At 48.5% G+C, this 26,844-nt stretch overlaps 1 protein-coding gene, 2 long non-coding RNA genes and 1 other non-coding gene across 10 annotated transcripts in view; 3 read left to right on the forward strand and 1 right to left on the reverse strand.

Moving 5' to 3' along the window:
* LOC120706968 (phenylacetaldehyde reductase-like) overlaps positions 1-22,378 on the reverse strand; it is a 31,840-nt gene extending 9,462 nt beyond the window's left edge. Inside the window, exons 1-2 of one of the 4 annotated variants that reach the window (XR_005688605.1) lie at positions 21,337-22,378; positions 17,784-19,843 (exon numbers count right to left, since the gene is read on the reverse strand). Coding sequence is in view for 2 of the 4 variants with exons in the window: in XM_039991727.1 (XP_039847661.1) it covers positions 20,568-20,983; positions 22,082-22,193 (528 nt within the window). In the remaining 2 variants the exon portion in view is untranslated. Of the gene's footprint in view, positions 1-17,783; positions 19,844-20,212; positions 20,984-21,336 lie in introns of those variants that run through there. The other 3 variants (XR_005688604.1, XM_039991727.1, XM_039991728.1) reach the window with 3 other exon arrangements.
* LOC120706971 lies at positions 203-16,178 on the forward strand. Of its 3 annotated transcripts, none has more exons than XR_005688607.1 (3): positions 203-656; positions 871-2,067; positions 16,142-16,178. It is a non-coding gene; the product is annotated as an uncharacterized LOC120706971 (long non-coding RNA). The 3 variants fall into 3 exon arrangements; XR_005688608.1 differs by having other exon boundaries at positions 569-664; XR_005688609.1 differs by having other exon boundaries at positions 634-656; positions 874-2,067.
* On the forward strand, positions 16,188-17,091 carry LOC120706973. Of its 2 annotated transcripts, XR_005688612.1 has the most exons (4): positions 16,188-16,299; positions 16,386-16,436; positions 16,673-16,738; positions 16,913-17,091. It is a non-coding gene; the product is annotated as an uncharacterized LOC120706973 (long non-coding RNA). The 2 variants fall into 2 exon arrangements; XR_005688611.1 differs by lacking the exon at positions 16,913-17,091 and having other exon boundaries at positions 16,188-16,268; positions 16,386-16,452; positions 16,673-16,690.
* Positions 17,588-18,616, forward strand: LOC120706969. The gene is made up of 2 exons (XR_005688606.1): positions 17,588-18,252; positions 18,369-18,616. It is a non-coding gene; the product is annotated as an uncharacterized LOC120706969 (transcript).
* Positions 22,379-26,844: the final 4,466 nt, after the last annotated feature.

Below are 26,844 nucleotides of genomic sequence, written 5' to 3' on the forward strand. Positions count from 1 at the left end.
CGCGCTTGAACTGGCAAACCCGCCCGCCGTTAGTGCCTCCAGCCTCCGGCTCGAGCTCGAGCACCGCCACAGCCTCCTTCCCTCTCGGCCTCCTCTGCGCAGGGCCACGGCGGCGGCGCCGGATCCGCGCCCCTCCTGTGCCGAATCCGCGGGTGGCGGCGGCCGGATTCGCCGCCCCCTGGGCCGGCGAGCGGCCTCCTCCCTCCCCCAGCGAGGTGTGCCGGATCCGCGCCCCTCCTATGCTGAATCCGCGAACGGCGGAGGCCGGATTCGCCGCCCCCCGGGCCGGTGAGCGGCCTCCTCCCTCCCCCAGCAAGGTGCGCGAGGCGCTCCTTCGGCCTCCCTCGCCTTCCTCCCCCTCCTCCTCCCTCGATTTGGGTCGGCGGCGGCCGGATCCACCCCTCTGTCTCCATGGAGGGCGGCGAGGTCGGCGGCCTCGACGGCTCCAGCTGGCGGCGAGCTCGGCTCGGCTCCGGTGCGGCCCACACCTCCATCCTCCCTCCTCCCAGTCCCAGGCCGTGAACGAGCCGGCCGCCACACCCGCGATCTGGGACCTACTCCCAGTCAAAGGCATCCTCCTTCGATGCGTCCGGTGGAAGACGGTGCCACCGATTCGGATCTTGCTGCCCCTGCCCATCTGCACTGCGCTCCGAGAGGTAACGAGGTGCTTACCTTTGGCAGCTACTTTTGCCTCCCCGTACGATATCTCATAATCGTGCCTTTTCTTTTTCGTCCAATATTCAAACCCTAGCTCGAAATCTATTAAATCTGTTGCTCACGCATATTCATATCTAGGTGGTAGAGCTGTCTTTCTCTCCTGCATATCACTTGTTTCAATATAAAAGCATGATTTAATGAGTTTTTTTCCAGAAGTGACCAATATTCAGATCATAAAGATATTCAATGGTGATGAAGTACGCTATATAAATGAGTTGCCTGAATGAAGAATCATATGGCTCTGATGGTGAAGCTTCCGATGGGGATGCGGTCTTGGCTGTGGCGAGCAAGAACAGCATGGTGAGAACCTGTTGCTGGTCCTCAATCAAGGTGTGGCTCTCTGCCAGCTGCCATGCTGTTGTTGCTGCTCTCTACTTGCCGACACAACCACGGTGAGTTTGGAAAATACAGAATGTATTTCCAGGTAGCAAAAGAAGGAACCGAAATACAGTTACCATGTAGTATTTCAATATCACTGCATCAGCCATTCTATTCTCAATCAATCTGAACTTCAGCATTACTTGTATGGGATCCGCCGATTATTGTGTGACCAGAGCTTACAGTCGTATGAACAGAGCTATATGTTGATTTCAGGCTTGCTTCATCAAACTGAAAGATATTGCGTGAGATACTGACATTTATTTGTGCTGTTGTTGATACTGACAACAAAATTCATACCAAGCAAAAAAATAACTAAAAATATTTGGATTGCATTTCGTAGGAATTTTCTGGTGGATATCACCCTAAACTTTGTGATTCAGAATAATCCCATGTGCTGTTGCTGAGTATATCAAGTGGGACCTGGGTCCAGGGCTCAATCTCAGTGAGGCATTTGGAGCGTTCTTCTGGAGCGCATATCTTGGGTTGGCATTTAGCAAAAAGCTGGAAGCTTTGCTTTCTTTAAGCCTAGATTTACTTAGCATATACTATGTATCTTTACTCAATGTGTATGAGCCTGTGTTTTTTTGTTGCTTGTTTTTGTCACTAGAACTGGAATCTCAACGTGTCACTCTTATATTCTTGCTGAATTCTGTTGCATCTCATGGAACAAGCAAGTCTTGATGGACCTTGGCGTCATGTTTATTGAAACCAGTGCTAAAGCTGGATGTAACATTAAGATATGCTTCAGAATATAAACTGCTTACATGTCTCCTTTCAGAGTAGTGTGTTTTTTGTTTAGGAAGGCCTTTATTTTTCTGCCAATCACTGACCATCACAAACTTGTGAGCATGTGCTGTTCTGTAAAATTGCTGCTGCACTTCTGGAATGGAGACACTCTCATCAGCGAAGCAGGAAGGCATGGTTGATGTGAACTTGAGGTCCGGCAATGCAAACTCGTCCCATTCTCAGGTAATTTAGGAAGGCATTTTAAAAAGCATTGTATCCATGTTCTGGAATGCACGCAATTTAGTTTCCATTGATGCTTGGTACTACTTTTTTTTGGCACGCAATTCATAGCTTTGCTTTTTAGTCAATTTTGTCTTGCAGATTTTTTTATTATATGTATGATAATTCTACTTTAATACTGGTTGTAACGACACACAAATGTATATGCACATGTTCTTGATATTTATGTATTGCATTGGTTCGATTGTGTTAAAATTTTAAATTTGATTTTGCTCTATAGATCTTTGCTATTGGGACCACTGTAACATCCCAAAAATTTACTAAATAAATCGTGCGCTAAAGTTGATTTTCGTCATTGAGCTCGACTCCCCCTTATAGCCCTAACCCTAACTTTTCGGGAATTTTCCATGTTCCGCCGATCTCCCGATATCCCGAAGAACCAAGCTCGGGATCTGAATCTCCCGCTGTCGCATCTCCCTTTTCGACCCTCGTCCCGCACGTCACGCGCGACCGGCGCGCGTGCGCGTCCGGCCGCGGTCGACGGCGAGAATCCCGCTCTCTCTCTCACTCTCCCTTCTTTTCTTTTCCTCTTTTCCATTTTCCCATTTTCTTTTTCTTTCTTTTCCTTTTCCCTCCCTTCCTTCTCTCCCTCCCCCCCCCCCCCGACGCGCGTGCCTCCCCCGAGCTGCTCCCGGTGCGCGCAACTCCCCTCCTCCTCCCTAAGCGCGCTCGGACCGCCCGCCCCGGCCCTCCGATCGGCCTGCCCCGCACGACCACGTCGCGACGCCACCCGCACACGCCGCGCGCTCCGCCCACGGCTTTTCCCCTGGCCAAAGCATTGCGCCGCGCTCACCTACGGCACTGACCGCCCGCGCACAACCGTGCCAAGCCCCGCGCGCACGCACCGCCACCGCCTTCCCCGCTCGCGCGTGCACCACGAGCCGCACCGCCCGCCGCGCCGTTCGTCGTCAGGACGGCCGCAGCAACCCCGCCCACGCCGCTCGCGCCAACACCACTGTGCAGCACAGCAGTTTCCACATGTGCACCGCCGCATCGCCCGCCGCTGCCCGCTGGGCCGACGACGCGTCGCATCGCCTGGCCGCATCGCAGCGCCGCCCCGCCAAGCCGCGCACGCCGCACACCGCCATCCGCATCGTGCCAACGCGTGGGCCGCCACCAAGCACGCCGGGCCACGACCAACGCACAGAGAGCTCGCCCTGTGCCGCGGCCTCGCCGCCCGCGCCACACCGCGATGCGCAAAGACCGGCCGGGCGCCATTAATGGTCGCCGCGGACCTCGTGACGCCGGCCCCCTACCCCCACCGCTCCACTGACCTAATCAGGCTATAAAAGGCCCCCCCACGGCGTCGCCATCGCTCCACAACCCTGGACGCCACCACCAGCACCCTCCCCAGCTCCCCTAGCACCGCCGCCAGAGCCACCTAGCGCCGCCGCCGCCTGCCCACGTGAACCCGCCACCTCACTCCACCATAGCCCGAGCTAGGTAGGGGAATCGGAGCTCCTCCCTTTCCTCTCCCTTTCCCCTCTCTCCCCGGTCGCCGCCATCGCCCAGGCTGCCGGAATCGGCCGCCGCCGACGCCCAGCGCCACCTCCCCTGTTCTACGACGGGGGGAAGGGGAGGAATGGCCGATTTGCATTTAGGCCCTCCCTCTCCTCCCATTCCATTAAAGAACCCTTCCCTTTATAACATTTTTTTCCAAAAAACACCCTCCCTGTTTTCCTATTTTGCAAACAAATCCTCCACTATTTATACTTAATAATAATTAGGCCCCTGCACCTTCCTAATAGGCCCAAATATTTCTAGAAATCATAAACAGGCCCCTGGTTCTCCCGAAATATTTACAAACAGGTCCCTAGACCCTTATTTGACCCCTAGACGTTTACACAACCTATTATTTTATGCATCAAATGAACTCTGATCAACCCGAAACTTTACCATGTCTCTCATAACTTAGTTTCGGCCATGCCATTAGGAAACCACTCGAAATTATTACTTCGTACTCCATATTTTATGTGTCTCCGATTCGAGCTCAACGATAAAACTTTTATTTTTGTGTCTTGATTGTGTGCTTGATTGTTTGCATCATAGATCACGGTGTGACTGAAGGAGAGCCCGCTAGCGAGCAGTACTGTGAGCAAGGGAACGAGGACCAGTTTCGTGACACCGAGCCCGAAGGACAGGACCTCCCCGAAGGCTACAAGACGGCAAGTTCAATCCCATCCTTTGATGCATGTTTCTGTCCTAATTTTTTTGTAAACACAACCCAATAGCCTGCTTTATAAAATTGCATATGTTTTGCTTGCATGAAAACACGGTTGGATAGCCACCCCTTGATTTGTGATGACCATTCCTTGACCACCTAGATTAATGTCTGATTTTGCTTGGACGTTAATCGATATTAGAATGCTTAGGACTCTGCTCATAATACGATTTATTTTATAAAGAAAATGTGTGCGTGTGGGATGGGATAAATGTGGTGTTTTTGTAAAGAAAGTTTAGACGGGATGGATGGCATTTCTACGGATTTGCCATTTGGTGTGCTCGTGTCAATGTGGTAGGGCAAAGAAGGGAGATATCCATCTCGTCACAACTAAGGACCGAGTTGGTGTGTCATCTCACCTAACTCCACTATCGTGCAAACCACTCGACCGTTGAATGGGCAACGGCGTAGCATAAATCCCACTAGTTGGTGTGATAGCCATCAGGAGGGCTGAGAGCAACGGGTGACCAAGGAGCAGGGATATGCTCAGTGTGACTTATACCCCGGTTATACTTCCGAGTTAGGTCGATGACCCCTTGGTGAATCCCGTGATGGCTAGTCAGGCTTAGCTAAGGTGGGTAATGGCTATGTTGGGATCTACACCTGACACGACGGTGTTCGAGTTGTGGTATCCTACTTGTGGGTAAAGTTGCACACCTCTGCAGAGTTAAAAGCTATTCGAATAGCCGTGCCCACGGTATTGGGCGAGTTACGGTGTGGTCACATAACTAGTGTTTCTTGGGATGGGATGGTGTGAGTTGTTTTGGATTTGTGTCCGGCAGTTGTGCCGTGTGGTACGACAGGACGGGGAGTCCGGTAGCAGTTCAAAACTTAAACTCCGTGTTACTCAAAACAAAAACTGGTTTCTGAAATGTTTTCTGCTAAATAAACCCTGTATAAAATTTAGCTTTCTGCAAATTAAACCGTAACCTTATCCTTGATATACCTATGCATATTATTCTGATATAACCCCCTCCGTGGGTGTGGTTGGACTTGCTGAGTACATTTGTATTCACCCCATTCTTACTTTTTACAGAGGAAGACCCAGACTTCGTACCAGACGACGCTGAGTAGGGTTATCGTCCTACACCCAACTTTGCCTGTGGAACCGGCCCTGTCCGAGATGTTTTCGCTGACGCAGTACTCTGAGCCCGAGTTAGACCCCATGTGGGTTGCAGTCTGATGTTATGTCGTAGCTTGGTTACTTTTCATTATCATCTGTATCGAGTGTCCTCCAAGGTTTGTACGGTTATGAACCATCTGATGTAATAAATGTGGCATCAGCCTCCTGGGACTGGTGTTTTGTATCACATTTGAGTTCTCTCTTATGAGGGGACGCTTCAGGTGGTATCAGAGCCGTAGGTTGGCCGTAGGACGTGACCCTAGGAGCGAAACCCATTTTCAGACCCTTTATCTTAGGACTTTTCTATCCATAACCCTTTCTTGACACAAACACTTACCTTTGGTTCTTGCCCTATTCTAGATGGCTGACAATGGATGGATTGGCGGAATCTGTCACGCAAATCCCGGCCTTCCAAAGTTGTTGATACTCAGCCTGGAACGAATCGGAGTTGTGGACCCACCAGAGTTTCTCTATCGGGAGTACGACTCCAAGGGCACTCTTCGGTGTGACCTGATGATCTTCATAGCAAGAAGCACCCGCTACCCTGATGTGGACCCTTGGTTCATCTCCACCACTGGATTCGTTTCCCGGATACCTATTGGAAGGCCGCCCGTAAAGCCCTGCGACGGCTCCGAATGATCTACAAACAACACCTTCAGCGGACTCCTATGGGATTCTTCCCGCCAACTGAAGGAAGAGGACGCACCTGGATCGCCCGGATGAGAGGACTCGGAAGGGAAGAAGAAGACCTGGAAGACACAGTATCCCACCTATCCATCTATCTCACCGGCCTGGATGAGCTCTACCGCGAGCAAGCAGCACAACTGAAGCAACAAGTCCACAGAGCAGAAAAGGCAACCCAGGAGCTGGATGAACAACGGACAAGAACCGTACACGCCGAGTATTCCCTAGCCGCCCTCCAAGTCCAAATGGAAGAGAAAGAGGCAGAACTGGAAGAGCAACAGGCAAGAGCCACACGCGCCGAGAATTCCCTGGCCGCTCTCCAAGCCCGAATGCGAGAGTACGAGGCTCGCAGAGGAATAGGTGGATGGATAGAGGAAGAAGAACCCATGGAAACCCATTGGGATATAGGTACTCAGACCGAGGAAGAAGAACCCGAAGAAACCCACTGGGCTAAAGGTACTCAGACTGAAGAAGACATGATGGATCAGTATCTTTCACTGAAGAAGCGCCCTCTTAGGATCGAGGAAGAGTCCCCATGATAGGAGTAGCACCCCAAGCTGGAACCTTGCCCTGATAATCGTGTATCCATGAAGTTTGTACCCCACCATGTTGTAATAATAAATATCACCTACTCCCTTTGTATATCCCAAATAATTGTGCAAGTTTTTCACTCTATCTTTGTTTTCAGATGGCTGAGGAAGGATGGACCCAGGGCGACTGCCAAGCTGCACCTGGCTTCCCTAGCCTGTTGATCAACGCCCTGGAAAACCTTGGCGTTACGGAACGCCCAAGGTACTACAGCAGAGAGTACGAGCACCATGGTACCCTCCGCTGCAGGGTGATCTTGGTCATCGCCAGGAGTGATCGCTACCCCGACATCCAGCCGTGGCGAGTAACCGCTACGGGATTTAGGCAACAAGACACCTATCCCTTGGCCATCAGAAAGACACTCCGTTACCTGTGCCGGATTTTCGAAGAACACCTAGCACCCACACCAATGAAGTTCTTCCCGCCGGCCATCAGAACCCCCGTTTGGGAAGCTCGCATGAGAAGCCTGGAACGGCGCCGCTATGAAGAGGACCCTCTGTATCAAGTGGCTAACTACCTAGCTGCTTTGGATCAGCTCTTCGATGAACAAGCCCACCTGCTGAGGGAGCAGACCCATCGTGCTGAGCAAGCTGAACTCGCGGTGAGGCTCCAACAGGTCCGAGCAGCCCAAGCCGAGGCAAGAGCCGCAGCCGCGATCGGCAGTGAAGCAGTTGCACAGGAGAGCCTCAGACAAGCCCGAGACCGGCGCATGCAAGAACGGACCAGGAGTGGAACCCCAGTTCTGGCCATCGGAGAAGGCCAAATTCTACTCGGGACACCCGTCATAGGATGGGGACCACTTGTGATAACCCCGCAAGCCCCACCCGAGAACCCCGAAGGGTCTACTGCCGTCGGTGAAGGAGAAGCTGCTACGCAGCCCCAGGAGAACGGGAACTTAGAGGACGGCGAGCAAGGACTGCTCACAAACTCTGCCCCAGAAGAAGGCTCGCCCCGCGAGTAGAATGTCCGACCCTACCCTATTGTTGTACTCTTCTAGCCCTTTCGGTTTAAGATGTATCCCTAAGTATGAATCTGTACCCGGACGTGTAGTATGCGTACTAGTTGTGTCCCCGCGTTGTACCCCTACCTTGTTTTATTAAAGTTGCGTGTGCTTGTTTGCCATAATCGTGTGTTTGTTGTTGTGTGCTTTTCGGCAGAAGGTTGATTCTGTCTTGATTACACGAATTAAACAACTTAAACATTACCTAATCTTAACCCCAACCCACTTGTTCTACAGATGGTTTCCCGAAGCGTTACGAGGGCCTCCCGCGTCAGGGACCCTGCAGCCGCTGATGCAGGAGTACGTCCTAACGGGCAAAACCATCCTCAGGAAGAACAAGAAGTGAGTCAGGGCAGAGGAGAAAATCATGATGCACAGCTACCACCACCACCACCACCACCCTTCACGGACCTGGCACAAATAATCCATAACCAGACTCTCATACTGGAGACACTGGCCAATGCTCTAGTGAACAGGCAGCCACGAGAGCAGACCTTTAATGACAAGCTGACAGCTTTTCTGAGGGCCAAGCCACCCACTTTTGCCGGATCCAGCAATCCCTTGGATGCAGATGATTGGCTCCGCGTGATCCAGAGGAAGCTCGAGCCGTTTGGGTGCCAGGATTGAGATAAAGTCCTTCTGGCGGCACATCAACTCACCGGGACTGCCTTAGCCTGGTGGGAAAATTACTGCGCTGCTGCCAGAGATGCCTCCACCATCACCTGGAATGAATTCGTGAGGGAGTTCCGCCGCTATCACATCCCCTCGGCCACCATGAAGCGCAAGGCAGATGAATTCCGCGCACTTCAGCAGGGGAGTATGACGGTAGAAGAGTATACTCACCAGTTTATGGAGCTGGCTCGCTATGCACCAGAAGAAGTGAACGACGACGAGAAAACGCAGGATATGTTCAAAAAGGGACTAAACCCAGAACTCAGGACCCTGCTCACCCCTCAGATCTATCCTGATTTCAACACCTTGATGAACAAAGCAATCCTCACCGAGAAGGCCAAGAGTGATGAAAGAAAAGATAACAAGCGCAAGTTCCTGGAGAGCAAGGCCCGCCAGCAGGATCATTCCCAGAAGGCCAAAAGCTTCAGCTACAATGCACCAAGGTCCCAAGCCCCAATGCAGTACAGAACTCAGTCGCAAGTGACAGGACCACGAGCCCCTAACACCCAGCCCAGAAGCTAGAGCACCATGAGGGCCCCACAGAGTAATGCAAGCCAGGTCACCAACAACAACAGCAATGTGAGGGCCTGCTTCAATTGTCATGAGACGGGTCATTTCATCGCCGACTGTCCCTATGCCAAGAACAAGCCGGCTACTTCAGCTTTCTCCAACACAGTGAACGGACCCAAGCCAGTTCTGACCGGTGCCAACCGAGTGCCCCTCCGCGGCAACAGCAACAACAACAACAACTAGCAGAGGCAATCCCAGCAGTCTTTTGGACGAGCCCGCGTCAACCACATCGACGCGCAGGAAGCTCAAGGAGCTCAGGGCGTAGTACTCTGTGAGTACCTAGTCAGCTCAACTCTTGCAACAGTATTGTTTGATCTGGAGCATCACACTCATTAATATCCTCAAGTTTTGTGGAGAAACATAAAATACCTACAGTACTACTAAAAACACCCCTATTAACCCGGACGCCCGGAGGAGACATCAAGTGTCAACTGGGTTGTCTACGGGTAAAGATCAATTTAAGTGGGGTAGAGTTTCTAGCAGACCTAGTGGTACTTAAGTCAGAAGGGATAGATGTGATCCTCGGAATGGACTGGCTAAGCAAACACAATGGCCTCATAGGATGTACTGACAAGGTGGTACACCTCACGAACCCGGAAGGAGTCCGAATGACCTGTCATACCCGAGAGAGTGGAGCAAACCCGATGGTGTTTAGCATGGAAGCCAAACCCTTGGAAGAAGTTCCAGTAGTGAATAAATACCCAGATGTCTTTCCCGAAGAACTCCCCGGTATGCCACCAGATAGGGATGTGGAGTTTGTTATTGACCTTGTCCCTGGAACCGCCCCTATAGCCAAAAGACACTATAGGATGGCAGCCTCTGAGCTAGCAGAGTTAAAGAAACAACTAGAGGAGTTACAACGGATTGGTTTCATCAGGCCAAGTTCGTCTCCTTGGGGAGCCCCGGTTTTATTTGTCAAGAAGAAGGACGGAAGTATGAGGTTATGTGTAGACTACCGGGCACTGAACGAAGTCACTATCAAAAACAAGTACCCCCTCCCCAGGATCGATGATCTTTTTGATCAGTTAAAAGGGGCCAAGTACTTTTCCAAGATTGACCTGAGGTCCGGATATTTTCAGCTCAAGATTAGGGAGAGCGACATCCCGAAGACAGCCTTTGTCACTCGATATGGGCAGTTTGAGTTCACGGTGATGTCTTTCGGGCTGACAAATGCACCTGCCTATTTCATGAACCTCATGAACAAAGTGTTTATGGACGAGTTAGATAAGTTTGTCGTAGTCTTCATCGACGACATACTTATTTACTCAAAGAGTATCCAGGAGCACGAACAGCACCTGAGGGTAGTACTGGAGAAGCTGAGAGTGCATAGGCTATACGCCAAGTTCAGCAAGTATGAGTTCTGGCTGGAGAAAGTATCCTTCCTTGGTCATATTTTGACCGCAGAAGGAGTAGCTGTGGACCCCAAAAAGGTCGAAGCAGTCTCCAACTGGCAGCAACCAACCAATGTCAGTGAGATCAGGAGTTTTCTCGGATTAGCTGGGTATTATCGGAGATTCATTGAGGGATTTTCCAAGATAGCCCGGCCCATGACAGAGCTACTCAAGAAGGAGAAGAAATTCACCTGGACGGAGTCGTGTGAAAGGAGTTTCCAAGAATTGAAGCGAAGATTGACGACCGCCCCAGTGCTGACCCTACCGGATATTCATAGGGATTTTGTCATCTACTGTGATGCATCCCGACAAGGATTGGGTTATGTACTGATGCAAGATGGGAAAGTCGTTGCATATGCTTCCCGTCTGCTCAGGACTCATGAGCAAAACTACCCGACCCATGATTTGGAACTTGCAGCCGTAGTGCACGCACTTAAGATTTGGAGGCATTATTTGATTGGAAATAAGTGCGAAATCTTTACCGACCATAAAAGTCTGAAGTATATCTTCACCCAACCAGACTTAAACCTGAGACAGAGAAGATGGCTGGAATTAGTCAAGGATTATAATTTGGAAATTCATTACCACACGGGAAAGGCAAACGTAGTGGCCGACGCCCTCAGTCAGAAATCCTACGGGCCCAAGGATGACCATTTACGAGAGGAAATGGCACGCTTAAATGTGCACATTGTCCCTCGAGGCTCCAGTCAAGTGCTGAACGTCCAATCCACTCTAGAAGAGAGAATCAGGAAAGCCCAAAGATCGGACAAGGGACTGATGGAGATCCGGAGGCAGACCGGAGAAAATAAGGCACCAGACTTTAGAGTGGATAATAGGGGAACGTTGTGGTATAAAGATAGAATTTGTGTGCCCCAGAAGGGAGATTTTAGGCAAATAATCATGGATGAAGCCCACAACTCGGCCTACTCCATTCACCCAGGATCCACCAAAATGTATATGGACTTAAGACAGAAATATTGGTGGAATGGGATGAAGGCAGATATTGCACAGTTTGTCGCCCGTTGTGATACTTGCCAGAGAATCAAAGCTGAACACCAGAAGCCGGCAGGATTATTGCAACCCCTACCCATTCCGGTTTGGAAATGGGATGAAATAGGGATGGATTTTGTGGTAGGATTGCCCAGAACCCAGAAAGGACATGATCCCATATGGGTAATAGTGGACTCACTAAAGCAGCTCACTTCATACCCGTACGGACCAACTACGGCGGAGAGAAGCTGGCCAAGCTCTATGTGGAGAATATAGTGAAGCTGCATGGTGTGCCCAGTCGTATTGTTTCAGACAGAGGGACCTACTTCACCTCTAGATTTTGGAAGAGTTTGCATAAAGCCATGGGCACCAAGCTAGACTTTAGCTCCACTTATCACCCACAGACAGATGGTCAGACAGAAAGAGTGAATCAGATTATGGAAGATATGTTGAGAGCATGTGTCCTCACTTACGACAAGGATTGGGAGCAGAGTCTACCCTACGCCGAGTTCTCATACAACAACGGGTACCAAGCGAGCTTGGGCATGTCGCTGTTCGAGGCTCTCTATGGAAGGAAATGCAGAACCCCTCTGATGTGGTCAGAAGTTGGAGAACGTGCCCTAGTCGGGCCCGCACTCATAAAAGAAGCAGAAGAAAGAGTAGCCGAGATTAGAGAGAAACTGAAAGCAGCCCAGTCCCGACAGAAGAGCTACGCGGACAAGAAAAGACGGGAAATTTGTTTCAACCCGGGGGATTTCGTGTATCTCAAGGTATCACCCATTCGAGGAACCCGAAGATTTCAGGTACAAGGAAAATTGGCCCCTCGGTACATTGGACCATACCGAGTTCTGAAGAAAGTTGGGGCAGTAGCATACCGTTTGGAGCTACCAGAAGAAATGTCAGATATACATCCAGTATTCCACGTCTCGCAGCTAAGAAGATGTTTGAGGGTACCCGAAGCAGAGCATGTGCCAGTAGAAACGATTGATCTACAGCCAGACCTGCGATACCAGGAGGTACCGGTCAAAATTCTGGACACGGTCACTAGGAGGACTAGGAACTCCGAAATACGGATATACAGAGTTCAGTGGAGCAGACACGGAGTGGAAGAAGCTACCTGGGAACGCGAAGACGCTCTAAAGAAGGAGTTTCCCCATCTGTTTAGGATCCAGCCGAATCTCGAGGATGCGATTCATTTTAAGTGGGGTAGGTTTATAACATCCCAAAAAATTACTAAATAAATCGTGCGCTAAAGTTGTTTTTCGTCATTGAGCTCGGCTCCCCCTTACAGCCCTAACCCTAACTTTTCGGGAATTTTCCATGTTCCGCCGATCTCCCGATATCCCGAAGAACCAAGCTCGGGATCTGAATCTCCCGCTATCGCATCTCCCTTTTTGACCCTCGTCCCGCGCGTCACGCGCGACCGGCGCGCGTGCGCGTTCGGCCGCGGTCGGCGCCGAGAATCCCGCTCTCTCTCTCACTCTCCCTTCTTTTCTTTTCCTCTTTTCCATTTTCCCATTTTCTTTTTCTTTATTTTCCTTTTCCCTCCCTTCCTTCTCTCCCTCCCCCCGACGCGCGTGCCTCCCCCGAGCTGCTCCCGGTGCGCGCACCTCCCCTCCTCCTCCCTAAGCGCGCTCGGACCGCCCGCCCCGGCCCTCCGCTCGGCCTACCCCGCACGACCACGTCGCGATGCCACCCGCACAAGCCGCGCACTCCGCCCACGGCTTTTCCCCTGGCCAAAGCGTCCCGGCACGCCACGCCGGCCCGTGCACACGCGTGCGCGAGCACGCGCTCGCCGTGCCACGGCGCACGGAGCCGCGCTCCCCTACGGCACTGACCGACCGCGCGCAGCCATGCCAAGCCCCGCGTGCATGCACCGCCACCGCCTTCCCCGCTCGCCTGTGCACCACGAGCCGCACCGCCCGCCGTGCCGTTCGTCGTCAGGACGGCCGCATCAACCCCGCCCTCGCCGCTCGCGCCAACACCACTGTGCAGCACAGCAGTTTCCCCATGTGCACCGCCGCATCGCCTGCCGCTGCCCGCTGAGCCGACGACGCATCGCGTCGCCTGGCCGCATCGCAGCGCCGCCCCGCCGAGCCGCGCAAGCCGCTCACCGCCATCCGCATCGCGCCAATGCGTGGGCCGCCAACAAGCACGCCGGGCCACGACCAACGCACAGCGAGCTCGCCCTGTGCCGCGGCCTCGCCGCCCTCTCCACACCGCGATGCGCAAAGACCGGCCGGGCGCCATTAATGGTCGCCGCAGACCTCGCGATGCCGGCCACCTACCCCCACCGCTCCACCGACCTAATCAGGCTATAAAAGGCCCCCCCCCACGGCGTCGCCATCGCTCCACAACCCCGGCCACCACCACCAGCACCCTCCCCTGCTCCCCTAGCACCGCCGCCAGAGCCGCCTAGCGCCGCCGCCGCCTGCCCACGTGAACACGCCGCCTCACTCCACCATAGCCCGAGCTAGGTAGGGGAATCAGAGCTCCTCCCTTTCCTCTCCCTTTCCCCACTCTCCCCGGTCACCGCCGTCGCCCAGGCTGCCGGAATCGGCCGCCGCCGACGCCCAGCGCCACCTCCCCTGTTCTGCGATGGGGGGAAGGGGAGTTATGGCCGATTTGCATTTAGGCCCTCCCTTTCCTCCCATTCCATTAAAGAACCCTTCCCTTTATAACATTTTTTTTCCAAAAAACACCCTCCCTGTTTTCCTATTTTGCAAACAAATCCTCCACTATTTAAACTTAATAATAATTAGGCCCCTGCACCTTCCTAATAGGCCCAAATATTTCTAGAAATCATAAACAGGCCCCTGGTTCTCCCGAAATATTTACAAACAGGTCCCTAGACCCTTATTTGACCCCTAGACGTTTACACAACCTATTATTTTATGCACCAAATGAACTCTGATCAACCCGAAACTTTTCCACGTCTCTCATAACTTAGTTTTGGCCATGCCATTAGGAAACCACTCGAAATTATTACTTCATACTCCATATTTTATGTGTCTCCGATTCGAGCTCAACGATAAAACTTTTATTTCTGTGTCTTGATTGTTTGCGTCGTAGATCACGGTGTGACCGAAGGAGAGCCTGCTAGCGAGCAGTACTGCGAGCAAGGGAACGAGGACCAGTTCCGCGACCCCGAGCCCGAAGGACAGGACCTCCCCGAAGGCTACGAAGACGGCAAGTTCAATCCCATCCTTTGATGCATGTTTCTGTCCTAATTTTTTTGTAAACACAACCCAATGGCCTGCTTTATAAAATTGCATATGTTTTGCTTGTATGAAAACACGGTTGGATAGCCACCCCTTGATTTGTGATGACCATTCCTTGACCACCTAGATTAATGTCTGATTTTGCTTGGACGTTAATCGATATTAGAATGCTTAGGACTCTGCTCATAATACGATTTATTTTATAAAGAAAATGTGTGCGTGTGGGATGGGATAAATGTGGTGTTTTTGTAAAGAAAGTTTAGACGGGATGGATGGCATTTCTACGGATTTGCCATTTGGTGTGCTCGTGTCAATGTGGCAGGGCAAAGAAGGGAGATATCCATCTCGTCACAACTAAGGACCGAGTTGGTGTGTCATCTCACCTAACTCCACTATCGTGCAAACCACTCGACCGTTGAATGGGCAACGGCGTAGCATAAATCCCACTAGTTGGTATGATAGCCATCAGGAGGGCTGAGAGCAACGGGTGACCAAGGAGCAGGGATATGCTCAGTGTGACTTATACCCCGGTTATACTTCCGAGTTAGGTCGATGACCCCTTGGTGAATCCCGTGATGGCTAGTCAGGCTTAGCTAAGGTGGGTAATGGCTATGTTGGGATCTACACCGACACGACGGTGTTCGAGTTGTGGTATCCTACTTGTGGGTAAAGTTGCACACCTCTGCAGAGTTAAAAGCTATTCGAATAGCCGTGCCCACGGTATTGGGCGAGTTACGGTGTGGTCACATAACTAGTGTTTCTTGGGATGGGATGGTGTGAGTTGTTTTGGATTTGTGTCCGGCAGTTGTGCCGTGTGGTACGACGGACGGGGAGTCCGGTAGCAGTTCAAAACTTAAACTCCGTGTTACTCAAAACAAAAACTGGTTTCTGAAATGTTTTCTGCTAAATAAACCCTGTATAAAATTTAGCTTTCTGCAAATTAAACTGTAACCTTATCCTTGATATACCTATGCATATTATTCTAATATAACCCCCTCCGTGGGTGTGGTTGGACTTGCTGAGTATGTTTGTACTCACCCCATTCTTACTTTTTACAGAGGAAGACCCAGACTTCGTACCAGACGATGCTGAGTAGGGTTATCGTCCTACACCCAACCTTGCCTGTGGAACCGGCCCTGTCCGAGATGTTTTCGCTGACGCGGTACTCTGAGCCCGAGTTAGACCCCATGTGGGTTGCAGTTTGGTGTTATGTCGTAGCTTGGTTACTTTTTATTATCATCTGTATCGAGTGTCCTCCAAGGTTTGTACGGTTATGAACCATCTGATGTAATAAATGTGACATCAGCCTCCTGGGACTGGTGTTTTGTATCACATTTAAGTTCTCTCTTATGAGGGGACACTTCAGCCACCATGCCCATCATATGATTGGCTCTTTATCTTGACTCTCATGCTTGCCATTTAATTGCCTATGTGACTCACATAATCAGTAATTGGACACTAGGCACCACTGTTGCTCGGCTAGCTCATCTTTTTAATTCTGAAATATATCACCATTGGTGTTGTACATGCATTTGAATACATGGTTTATTCTTTCAGATTTGGAATTTGCAAATAGCGGAAGAAATATGTTCACAAAGTGGTTTCTCTGAATTTTTGTTGAATTTGCGGAAACATGTTGATTTTACTAGCTGCCTGTGGAATGTAGAGTACTCCAAGTGCTATGGTAAGTTGGTGAGGCACAAGGTGGAGAAGAAGTGAGCCTCTCTTGCTCTTTTGTTTCCATATATGGGCTAAGCTGTTTTTGTTCAGTATTTCACCGTGCAAAGTCTATCCTCTGCAGATATGTGCTCAAGAAGAGACGAGTTGTGCAACCAACGGACCGAACTCGCAGGTCTGCCCATCAGGAGGTTAGATTCTTCTACTTAATCCATGCTTGATCATTTGGTTCATATGCAGGATTTCAAGAAATTTGATGCCTTTTTTTCACCACTTCACTTTTGATGTCATTCTTCTGATATGAGCTGCTGGATAAATTAATTTGTCCATGCCTTCATCATGATGATGTTATGTTTATTTTGGTAAGCCATGAACTGATCTGATATGAGTTGTGTGGAAATGTTCTTGCAGATGCAGCTTATTGCGACAGTCAGGAATCCATTTATCGTGGAGTACAAAGATTTGTGGGTGAAAAAGGTAGCCAGAGGGACAAAACAAAGTTATTAAATGCTAACATATTGCAAGGTTTGGTGAAAATCTTTTGTTGTTATGCACCTCATTCATTTTTTTAGTTCCATTCAGTTACTGTCTTATTGAAGAGAAATTCTGAACTCTATACTGTGAGATGACAGGATCTATTCTTGTTTGCAGAGGCTTCTGGTGCAGAAAATTCTGATGAAACATGTGAAAGTTTTGCTTTTGCATTAGTCAATGGTGCTCTTGGTGTGTTTGAAGTTCATGGGCGCCGGATACGAGATTTTAGGTATTTCAATTGCTGTCTTTGTAGCTTTCAACTATTAAAGTATAATCAAATGCAGATTTGGTGAAAATGCATACAACACCCATTTTTCTCATGCATGTATTATTAGATAAGCATCAGTTGATTTAGTCGCCAACTTGGTTCTACTTGAGCATCAGCAATCCATCACTCAACTGATCGATCAAAAATGTAATCTGTACATGTGGTCATTACATTGTTTTTTTTGTTTCTGCATATTTCTTCCATGCATGTGATGTTAGTTTCAGTTAATTTATCAACATATCTCATTGACATCTAAATTAAAGCACAGTCAATATGTGCAATTGTATAGATGGATTTGCAAGAGAAGAGATGCAAGCTATTTGCTCGGGTTCCTGATTTTATCACAACTCTGTATGCATTGTTTCTAAGTAGAATTATGTGATGATGTATTTAAATATGTTTGTTTTTTTACCCATAGCGTTAGCACGGGCCAACTTACGAGTAGTCTTCTTCTTCTATCTTCTTCTTCTACCCCTAAAGCACGGATTAAGTTTCCCTATGGCCACCCAACAAAATATCCCCCGCTGAGGTGTCAAACTGCCGTGCACCCATAAAAGTGTACCCAGAAATCACTCTCCGTCAAAATCAATAGCTCACAATACTTGTATGACGTGCTCAACCCAATCCAACGGCCAGTATCCTTTGGATCATCCCTGGCTTCAACGCATCCTTCGGACCCGAAATTTTTATTCAATGTCATTTTCTATCATCTCACGTCCATCCCCATTCCCCACGCTCCGCTCCGCCTCCCCAACCCCACGCGACGCCTCCTCTCCCCGCCTCCGCCTGCCGTGGGCACCTGCCTCTGCCGCCTCCCGCCGCCAGCCACTGCTCCACGGGATGGCCTCCGAAGCCGTCACCGCTCCCTGTGTGGCACCGGCTGCGGCTACACCCGTGTGGGAGGGCGCCGCTGCTGCCGCTGCTGTTGCCATGGCCCCTGGAGGTCTGGACTGGCCGCGGCCGCCATGGAGTCTTCGGTGCTCGGCCGCCGCCGAGGAGAAGAGGAAGGACGAGTACGTTGGGCTCACTCCACCTTGCTGCAGGTCAGTGTCGAACCACTCAGCCCTGCCTCCGCCGGTTGTGTCGTCGTCATCCCTGTCCTAGGCCCCGCCGCCTCAGTTCGCCGTGTCGAGGCCACCTAATCCCTCGGGCCCTCCTAAATCCTGTTGCATCACGCCACCGCCGTGAGGTATGGTTTTCCTTCCTCTCCTTCCCAAACCCTAGATGCTCGGTGTCAGCGCTCCACTAGAGATGCTGGTCTTTGCCATTTTCTCTTCTCATTTTAATTGGGGTGGCCCCTTCCAGGTCAACGTTAGTGAAGCGGAGGATTCGTCCAGAATTCCAGATTGAGTCCTTCGGCTGGGAGACTTGGTGAGCGACCTTGCTTCTAACAGATTGATTTTCTTGCTTGCTTCTATTAGAAGCTTATATTTTGTAAGGTATAAACTTATGGTTATACAAAGCTAGCTATTTGACTCCACTATCAGTTTGATAATGCATATTTTGTAATGCAGAGATATATGTTTCAGTTATGAGAAATAATTTCCCAGAAACAATTTCTTGTATGGTAGTATCGTGTGCCATAAAAGTCCTCTAGTTTTTTTTTTTTTTTTGAACCAAAAGTCCTCTAGTTTGGTGACAGACCCTAATGTTGCTTCTTCGTTGACATTGAAACACAAGATTTATCTAAACTACTAGTAAAACAAATTTGGGTTAGGCCAATCTCAATGAAGTGTTATAGGAGTGTCAGGAACATTAAATATCATGCAATATCAGCAAATTTACTAACATGATAGAGTCATCTATGATGAGAGAGGAGGGAGAGTTTTATGGGCAGTACAGTTATTAGGGCAGTTCCAACCCTTTGCCTTAGTTGGTGTCCATAGAATAGAATTTAATAGGGTGTCATATAAAGTAAAAGTTGAATTGGCAATAGAATTAACGAGGAATGTGAGAAAAAAGATAGACATCATTTCTAAGAGCAACTCCAACAGATTGATCTTCCTCTTTTCTCTTTCTCACCATATAGAGAAATCTTCTTTCTCAATTTCAATATATATTGAAGAAGTGCTCCAGCAGATTGATTTTTCTCCCTTTTTATATGGAAAGGGAGATGCGATGACTCCCCTTTCTATTGGGATTGAGAAAAAATAAAGGGGAAAGAGATATGGAAAATCAATCTGTTAAAGTAAATTTTTTCAACATCAATCCCATGTATTGAGAAAAAGTGGAAAAAGAAAAAGAGAAAATCAAAGTTGTTCTAAAACAGTGTCCAGGCCGAACTCCGACGCATGAAGAAACGAGAGGGACGCATTGGGGGCGAGGCCTGGTTTCTTTCACACGCGTTCTGTGGGTCCCATCATATCCCAGCTTCGCTCCCGTGGTAGCTCTGCGCCTGACGGTCTGAGCACAAATTGCTGCCTGGCGTGGCCGCGCTGAGGCTCTCCCACAGCTCGGCGGCACCGGTAACCGCGGAGAGGTAACCGCGGAAAGGGATTTGCAGCAGTTCGGCAGTCTGCAGTTGGGCCACTGACAGGTGGGCCTGCATATGTGGGGCCCACGTGTCAGGGACACCACAGCAGGGCACTCAACTGCACCGGATCTCGTTCCGGTAACCGCACCCGTGCCGAGCCCCGCCATCTGACGCCATCGTCGGATCGTCCGTAGGAGCTGTGATGCCGACGCGTAGGTGGGCCACCGCCCACCACCTTGCCATAGCGTCAGGATCGAACTCGCCATGGCAATTACGAACATGCAAGCTGCTTGTTCGATTGAATCTCCTGCACAAATCTAGCTAATCACCATCTGGATTGAACTGGCGGCCACCTCAACTGAGATTTCTTCGCCGATTGGGGGGAGAGAGGCGGCTGTTGTACCCAGGGTTCACCAAATCGGTGGGAACCGATCCGGTTCCGGTTTCGGCCGGTACCCAACCGGCCAAAATTCAAAATTTAAATTGGAATTTAAAAAATGAAAAAATTTCAAAAAAAAATTCTAAAATTACTTCAAGGTGCGATGAATCTAATGGTATCAAATTTTCTCAAAAATTCGTTCATTTAGTATAATTTGTGGGGATTTAAAGTTAAATCAAAAAAGAAAAAGAAAAAAAATGGGCCGGCCCATTAAGGTCCACCGGTCAAACCGACCGGTAAACCGGTCGGAACTGGTTGCACGGGAGCTTTTAAATTTATTTGAATTTGGATTTGAATTCAATCGGTTTCCACCGATTTCCGGTCAAACCGGTCCGGTAAACTGCTCCACCTCCAGTCCGGTTTACCTTAAAACTGGCCGTAGTCTTATGGAGACTACTCAACAAGTAGTCGGGATCTCTGCCATAAGTTGTTTTTTACAGAAATATATTTTCGATTTCACAATTTACAGATTTGTACCCCTACCGCCCGGCAGGGGGCGGCAGACTCCATCCCCAAATATAAAAGTCGAGGCCCCCCAGGTGGGCGCATTGATAACAAAATTAGTTGTGAGGCCGAAACACATGGTTGTACCCTAAAACCTAAACCGCGGCCCGGTGGCCTTACCCTGTCGCGGCCTCGCTCTGCCAGTGTTTACCGCCTGCGTCCTGCGGTCCTCAGCCGTGACCTTGCCCCACGCGCGCCCCAACGCGTACATCCTTGGAATTTTACATGGAACACCCTGGACGAACTGGAATTCAGCACAACACCCCCAACACTGAGGCAAGCCTCCGAGCAGTTGGCCGCCGACGACCAGCACCCCGACCAACGACGATCCACCTTCCTCATCCACGAACGACTCCAAATCATGGATAAGCCGCATGAGCCAACGCCTGGACCTCCAGCACGCATCGTAAACATTGAACGAGTATCGGCCGCCGTCACACAGAGGGAGGAAGAGGAAGAGCAGTCCCTCGCTGCCGATGCCGCCGCCGACGAGGAGTATGGTCTCTGGGTTGGAATTATCTTAAGTTACCAGTCTTTTGTACTTGTGTATGATGATATAGTTCACTAAAACTAACCTTAGAGCAAGTATAATAGGATAATATAGGTAGGCTGAATGAAGTGCCACCTCATATTTATATGAGGTGGATGAGAGAGAAGGAGAAAGAAAAAAATAGGCTGCAAGTTTGTAGCCGGTACTCAGCCGGCTGCAATACAAATTCCAATAAAAGAGGAAAAAGAATTAGAAAGAAGATATGAACTAAATATTAATATTATAGATACATATAACCAGTAATTGGCTAAATTATTAGTCTTGTACCCACCCGCACTACTATAGATGACGCAATGAAGCAACTTACCAAACCAGCCAACAGCCAACCACCTACTTCGATCCTAGAAGGGGGGACACCGATCTGCAAGCAATAAAGCGCGGGGGTGGGGTGGTGAACGGGCGCCACGAGCGGAGTTTCTCCGCCACCAGTGCCCCACACGTGGCCGCCGGCAGAGTTTTCCGGGCACCACCAACCCACCGCACCCCCATTGGAATCATCGCCGCTCTGCCCGGAAAATTAAAGTCGAAACAGATCCTCGAACCAAACAAATTAGATTAGGGCCGCGCTTAGTTGTAACAATAAAAATTTCGCGAAAAAGTAATTTTATATGCATGGAGTATTAAATGTAATTTATTTGTAAAAAAATTTTAGAGATAGATGTAATTATGCGAGCCGAATCTAATGAGTCTAATTAATACATGATTAGATACAATAATGCTACAGTGATCATACTCTAATCATCATCAAATCATGCGGTTAAAGACCTCGTTAGGTACAAAATTACTATAGTACTCATGGTTGTGGAGATGCTTTTATAATTAAACTTAATTTAATATTTTTAATTAGTGGTTAAAGTTGTAAAAAATTTCCATCAAAATTTTTTCACCCCTAACTAAACACAGCCTAGGACTAGTTCTACTTCACTGTTTCAATTCCTGGCGCATTTCAACGACCAATCATTCGATGCCGTTTTTTTTCCCAGCTAAACGAGCAGAATGCTAGGAGGGACCTGAAGGGGTGGAGCAGCAGACAGTAGCAGCAACACACCAACCTGGGTCGCGGAGGGTGCCGCGGACGGTGTAGCCGCGCTCGAGCAGGAGCTTCACGATCCACGACGCGATGAAGCCGCCGGCGCCCGTCACGCACACCACCTTCTCTGCCATGCTAGCTCTTCGATTCCTTGCCGCCTTGCCGGCCTCCTCTAGCTACTCTCTATTTGTCTGCGACGACTCACGCACGCACTTCACAGAGAGAGAGAGAGCGTGCCAGAGGGAGGTGACAGGAGGGAGAAGCGTGCGAGAGGTGGGGTGGGGAGGCCGGTGGCGCTTTAATTTATCGCGGTTCAGATTCATCCTGCTAATGGTCGCGGATTTTTTTAAACCTGAGTCTTGAGATCCAGACTTTTAATCTCGATAGCTCCAGGGCAAGTACAACCGTGCAGACGGCTGTCGTTTTTTAACACAAACAGATAATTTAAACAGATAGCTTGTATAATGAGTTGTCGGTTTGGCTGTCTGCAATATATTTAACTCATCTTTTTGACACAAAAATTATGATGATCTAGTACATATTTGATTTTTGTTAACCATTTTGTTACATACATGAGATTAGAATGCACAATACATTGAAATAAATCACATAACTCTTAAAATAAGCATGTATTTTATATATATTATACACCTTCAGAAGAAACTTCCTGGCACATACATTAAGGAGCCATCGAAAAGTGACTGAAACACCTGATCGAGCAAGGCTACGTCTTATCCATCTGTCTTTCATTCATCACCTTTCATTAGAAATTCACTAGCAGCAGAGTATTTTTTTTAATCGATAACCTCCCCCGGTAAAGTTTCGATTTTCAAGTATTGCATCCAAGTATTAGGAAATGCTTCTAACCGCTTTTGCAAAAACTCCTTAAAATAACAACTTGATAGCCCTTTTCTTATTAAGCTTTTGTGGATTTTTTGGAGATAACTCGGTTTATACCCTGCCTTTTCAAGGGTGGTGAGAATATCATCAGCACCAGTCGTATTGAAAAGGAGGGGGCCGTTGTCCTCCCCTGCTAAAAGGGCCAGTTTATGAAGTATTTGTGTTTTTAATTCAAGAGTTTTACTGGAAAGTGAAACGATTTCCTCGTCGTTTAGTTGACCCCCATAAGATTTTATCAATTTTCCCTTTATATATATATATATAAAATAATGTCACTATTTCATTGAACATGTGGCTCTAATTTTCTCTTGGCCCACAATGCTGCCATATGTGCTCAACTAAATTATTTTTGAGAAACTTTAAAAAAAATCATTTTTGAGTTGCCGATATGTAGAGCGAGCTCGGATAGCCGAGTTTCTATTAAGCGCGTCCACAAAGTATGGATTAGGGTTGTCATTTGTACTTACTTCTGGTGGTAAGACAATGTTGCACTCGGATTCTCATTCAAATCTAAAGAAATTTTAACCAACTTTTTTTCATCTTCGATTATCATATTATGAAGGATAACGCAAGCTTGCATTATATTGACGGGGTATGTGGAGGTGGATTTGGGGGGGGAGGCGGGAAGCTTTTCGGCCAACATTACCGGAAACAAAAATATCCCTGTGTACCTTCAATTTTTTTTGAGCGGCACCTACAACGCACACGTGAAAATTACCTCTCCCGTCCGGCCCCGAAGCGGCACCTACAATGCACACGCGAAAATTACCTCTCCCGTCCGGTCCCGAACTTTTCATCCATTCTAGTTTTATCTCCTCACGTCCGCTGTCTCTCCCTCAGGGCTTGTTTAGCTCCTAAAAAGTTTTAGGAAAATTCATTGTACGAATTTTCAACCGAAAGTTAGAAGGACTAAATATTATCTAATTATAAAACTAATTATACGGATGGACGGGAAATCACGAGTCAAATCTATTAAGTCTAATTAATCTATCATTAGAAATTGTTTACTGTAGCACGATGTTGTCTAATTATGGTCCAAGTAGATTTAAAAGATTCGTCTCGCAATTTCACCCAGAGGTTATGAAATGAATTTTGTTAGTTATTCACATTTAATACTTCTAATTAGTGTTCAAACATTTAAAGTTACTAGAGCGTTAAAAAAATTTTGGGTACTAAAGAGGGCCTCACTTATCTCTCACGCACACTCTCTTCTCTCCCAACCTTCGCCGTGTTTAGTTCCAAAAATCAAAATTCCAAAAAAAAATTCCGGCATCTGCATGAAGACTTAAATCTAGAAAAAATAAAAAACGCATTGCACAGTTTGCCTGCAAAATCGCGAGACGAATCTAACGAACCTAATTAGGTCGTAATTAGACGCTAAATTGGTACAGTAATGCTACAGTAAACAATCTCTAATGACGAATTAATTAGGCTCATTAGATTCGTTTCGCGATTTACAGACGAGTTCTGTAATTTATTTTATGATTAGTTTATATTTAATATTTCAAATATAAAAAATATTATTTCAAAAACTTTACAATCAGCAACTAAACACGACCCTCGTCTCCTCTCTCCCATGGCACCTAGTGGCGCGCGCAGGCGCAGCGAGCTCCCTCGACACAGGGGCGCAAGGCCTCCGGGGCCTCACCCTGCTCCTGCTCGCCACGTTCGCCGTCTGCCACAGCTGTGCCGTATTCGCGCTCGGGTGTAGGCGCCAGGGATGCCCCCCGCACAACGCTGCTGCTGGGCCACATGGACCTACCGTTCGTCGCTGGTCCAGCCGCCATCTTCATGTCCGCCGGCCAAGAAGCATCGGGATTAGTTCCCCTCACCCTGGCTCTACCGCATTTTCCGCCTGTGACGGGTTCGCACGCGCGCAAGACGGGCCACACGGATTCGCGCGCGCGCACCGGATCCCGCAGCCGGCACCGAGCGACAGCGCGTGGTACAACGGTGCCGGGAGCCGTCAACATCTGGGGAACGGGGAAGAAACGGTAGACGAGGGAAGCGCCGGCTGCTCTCTCTCTCCGTCTTGAAGGCGCTCGGTAAAGACGCTTGTGTTCTGCTGGGCGGTGCTGGAGGCCGGTGTTAGAATATTATGAGAGAAAATTAATGCCGCCTGACTGATGTTGGAGGTCAATGCTGAAATGTTGTGAGAGAAAAATATTATTGACTGATGCTGGAGGAGAACAGTAGAACAAAGGCATATTTTGCTCCTCTCGACGCAAATCGACGACCTCGTCGATCCGTTGTACTTGCCCTTACTACCGTTTGCAGAAACTGTGCTATAAGACTAGTCCCAACGCTCCACAAGACTAGTCCAAAGCTCCACGTAAGGTAATGTCTATGAAATTAATTGAATTGCCACGTAGGCCAAAATTTTAAGTGGCAAGCAAATAAATGAAGAGAGAAGGAAGAAAACATAGAAACGGTGTCTCCTGCACGACTCGGTGTCGGCGCAGAGTCCAATAAAGGAAGAAACGGATGAACGCGCGTTGGGAGCAAGATCTGGTTTCGTCCCCACGCGTTTGTGGGGTCCACACCTGTGCCCAGCCCGCCAGCCGTCCTCGCCATGGAGTCCTGCCGGCGTCGAAAGAGGAGTGCGTTGGACGATACAGTTTCTTGATGCAGAGTCCTGCCGATGTGGCAGTATGGACACTACTGCCTATACCAACCGAGGGTTGGCACTGGCCTAAGCCCTTTTCAAAAAGTTCTATAAAGCACTTTTTTTTCCGGTAGTGATTATGTCTCCATTCAGGCGTCTCACAGTTACAGTCTGTGGCATAGCAAGCAGCAATGTCAGAATCGTACATCATTTCATAGCGGACTGCAAACATGAAAACAGGAGAAAGATGGCGATGAATGGCCCCAACTCATGCTCCATCCTATATATCCTGCAACCATGGGGTACAAGTTCAACAGCGACAGATACCAACAAGACTAAGCAAGCTCACGTGACATGTGGTTGCATGCCCAATCATGTGGACATAGACATCAGTGATCAGTGGTCAAATAACGGTTCGACTGGTTCTAGATATGTTGCATGATAAATCAGTGCAAAAATTATCCTTCCATCAGTTAGAATTATTACCATTTCGTCATAACAAGACATGTACAGAAGCAGGGTCACCTGCACTCTGCAGATAAATGATATAGCATTGGTATGATATTGAAAAATCTCAATGAAATGCACAAAGCCTCTAGCTTGTGCAATGAGTTTGAAGTAAATGGACTATGTGAAATACAAAAGAAAGGTTGCTGCTCATCACCACAAATCAATCATGGATCACAAATAAGGGGTTCATTTGATATAGTGGTTACAATTTCAGAGTCCAGAATCCATATGAGAACAATAGAATAGTTTTTTTTTTTGGCTGGACTGACAATGGGAAGTTCGGAAGATCAAATGTTATGTCATTCTTCAAAAGACCAAGTTCCAGAACATGCAAGTAGTGCTTAGCCTTATACTAAAAAGATATATTAGCATCTGCTTGGCAGTTCAACTTCAAAGTCTCTCGCAAAAAAAAAAAACCTTCAAAGTCAGGAGAAGTAAGGTTTCTCTAGGTTCTAGATCCAACACTACATACTAAGAAACAGATATGGTTCTACTTATTGTTAGACAAGTCTAGTGTTAAACCTCTCATGGCCAGTAAAATATGAAAATTTTCTGCAAACATCTATATACTATATATGATGTGGTACAGTTTACAAATGTAAGGCACTCCAGCGGGTTCGTAGCCATGTGGAAAGCAGTATGCTCCAATTGAAATTGATAGATAGTGTAGTGAGATCTGCAGAAATTTAAGATGAGTCCAAAACGAACGGAAAAATGCACTTAGCCTTTAGTAGTCTAATCACACATCAGTGACCTTAACCTTATCAGCT

This window comes from Panicum virgatum, chromosome 5K (assembly GCF_016808335.1).
Source record: "Panicum virgatum strain AP13 chromosome 5K, P.virgatum_v5, whole genome shotgun sequence".
In the NCBI taxonomy this organism is placed as follows: domain Eukaryota; kingdom Viridiplantae; phylum Streptophyta; class Magnoliopsida; order Poales; family Poaceae; genus Panicum; species Panicum virgatum.